We start from the raw sequence: 1665 nt of genomic DNA, 5'->3' as shown, positions 1-1665 counted from the left end.
TGTAACCAAACCGCGTTTCCTGATTTATTCCTTCTTAGTTGTTGCTGTTCCATGCACTCAATTCGTGCTCTGTGTTAGCAGGCGACAGGACGTATCGTGACCTTTCCCGCGCATGTGCCGTGCAGGTCAGCGCCCTCTTCCTCCTCGCCTTGGTCTGCATGGCTAACGCCGGCGGCCACTCCGCCGGAATCGTCAGCTCCAGCTACACCACCGCCGTGAACCACGGTGGTCGCGGCTATGGCGGCTATGGAGGCTATGGCGGCTATGGAGGTTATGGCGGCGGCTATGGCGGCTACGGACACGGTGGCTTCCTCGGCGGCTTCGGCTACGGCCACGGAGGCTACGGTGGCTATGGACACGGCGTCGCTGTCGCTGCCGCTCCAGTTGTCGCCAAGGTCGCTGCCCCAGTCGTCGCTGTCGGCCACGGCGGCTACGGTGGCTACGGACACGGTGGTTTCCTCGGCGGATACGGAGGTTTCGGACACGGAGGATTCGGCGGCTACGGTCTCGGCCACGGTGTCGCTGTCCATGCTGCCCCAGTCGTCGCCAAGGTTGCTGCTCCAGTCGTCGCTGTCGGCCACGGCGGCTACGGTGGCTTCGGTTACGGATATGGCGGACACGGCTATGTAAGTTAAATTCTAAGCTATATGGTGGTTGGCATGGTTGAAATCTGTCTCCCTTAAGCCTCCGGAATCTAGGTTCACAGTGTGTCTCTGAGAGACGACGTAAACATCGTTCTAATGGGCTTCTGGTGACAACACTTGTCCCTATTGTCACCACAACGGCCATCATAATCTCTGATGATGCCATTATCGTATAGCTTATAATCACAGGTTGTCATATGTGAGAACTTTGTTCACAGCGAATGCTCATATGGAGCTTCCGCTTGTCGTCTGCTAAGAGCAACGCTCTAACATGGCGTGGCATGCATGCTTGTGGAATCTTGCCGTGAGCATACGCTCAACAGCAACGTCCTCAGCCATTACTGCTAGCCAATACCAGATGTTGGTGGTTGGGAAATGTTGATCGCCTCATATTTTGTCCCCGGAGTGTCGCTGTTTTAACTTTTTTTTCTTTTCTGTCTTCTTTGCAGGGACACTAAGCAATTCATCTCAAAGGGAAACGAACACTTCTTCGCCGCTTCTTATTTATGCGCTTGGGCCGACCAGAGCGCCGCTGGAAGTTGACTTCCGGCGGGTGGAAAACGCGAAACCGTGTACAAAGGGGAACGTGAATAAATTACGACTACGCGCAAAAAAAAAACGCAACTCTTGCCTGTCTTTCACTTCAAGCACCCTTTTTCAGATGAAAGAAGCTCGCCACGGTCTGAATTGTTCCAGTGGCGGCTTTTCAATCCCTAGTTTACGCCAATCCTACAGTCGCTAAGAGTATAAGAACAGAAGGGCGTGGCAAGTCCCCGCGCATCTAATTATCACTTCGCAGCAAATGAGATTGCTGCGCCAGCCGATAAGGACGCAGAGGAGTCAATCACGAAGCCTGTATTCGCTGACACCTTAAGAAGTGCAGTTCTTCGGCTTTCCTATTCGCTAAAGCCGCAGCCTCACTGACCGCGAAACAATATTAGGACGCCCAGGACTTGCCTCAACTTGCAGTGCTTACGCTGAGAGTGACTATGCGGAAAGCAAGTCATCTGCTTTTTGCGCA

The 1665-nt window shown here is 53.6% G+C and overlaps 1 protein-coding gene across 1 annotated transcript; it reads left to right on the top strand.

Annotated features, from left to right (window-relative positions):
• The first annotated feature begins 237 nt into the window (after positions 1-237).
• Positions 238-1218, top strand: LOC121834459 (tick receptor for ospA-like). Its single transcript, XM_042288155.1, has 2 exons — positions 238-626; positions 1094-1218. Exons 1-2 carry the CDS (start codon positions 238-240, stop codon positions 1185-1187), a joined length of 483 nt encoding a protein of 160 aa, XP_042144089.1. The 3' UTR covers positions 1188-1218.
• The last annotated feature ends 447 nt before the right edge of the window (positions 1219-1665 follow it).

Source organism: Ixodes scapularis, unplaced genomic scaffold (assembly GCF_016920785.2).
Source record: "Ixodes scapularis isolate PalLabHiFi unplaced genomic scaffold, ASM1692078v2 ptg001192l_1__unscaffolded, whole genome shotgun sequence".
Lineage (NCBI taxonomy): Eukaryota > Metazoa > Arthropoda > Arachnida > Ixodida > Ixodidae > Ixodes > Ixodes scapularis.
Note: the sequence above shows the minus strand (reverse complement) of the source record. Positions and strands in the feature narration are given on the sequence as shown.

What these genes read in the sequence shown, in the direction of transcription:
- LOC121834459 (XM_042288155.1), top strand. Translation starts at nt 238, where the DNA reads ATGGCGGCTATGGAGGCTATGGCGGCTATGGAGGTTATGGCGGCGGCT. An exon ending in GATATGGCGGACACGGCTAT is followed by an intron (nt 627 to 1,093) that starts GTAAGTTAAATT and finishes TCTTCTTTGCAG; the next exon opens with GGACACTAAGCAATTCATCT.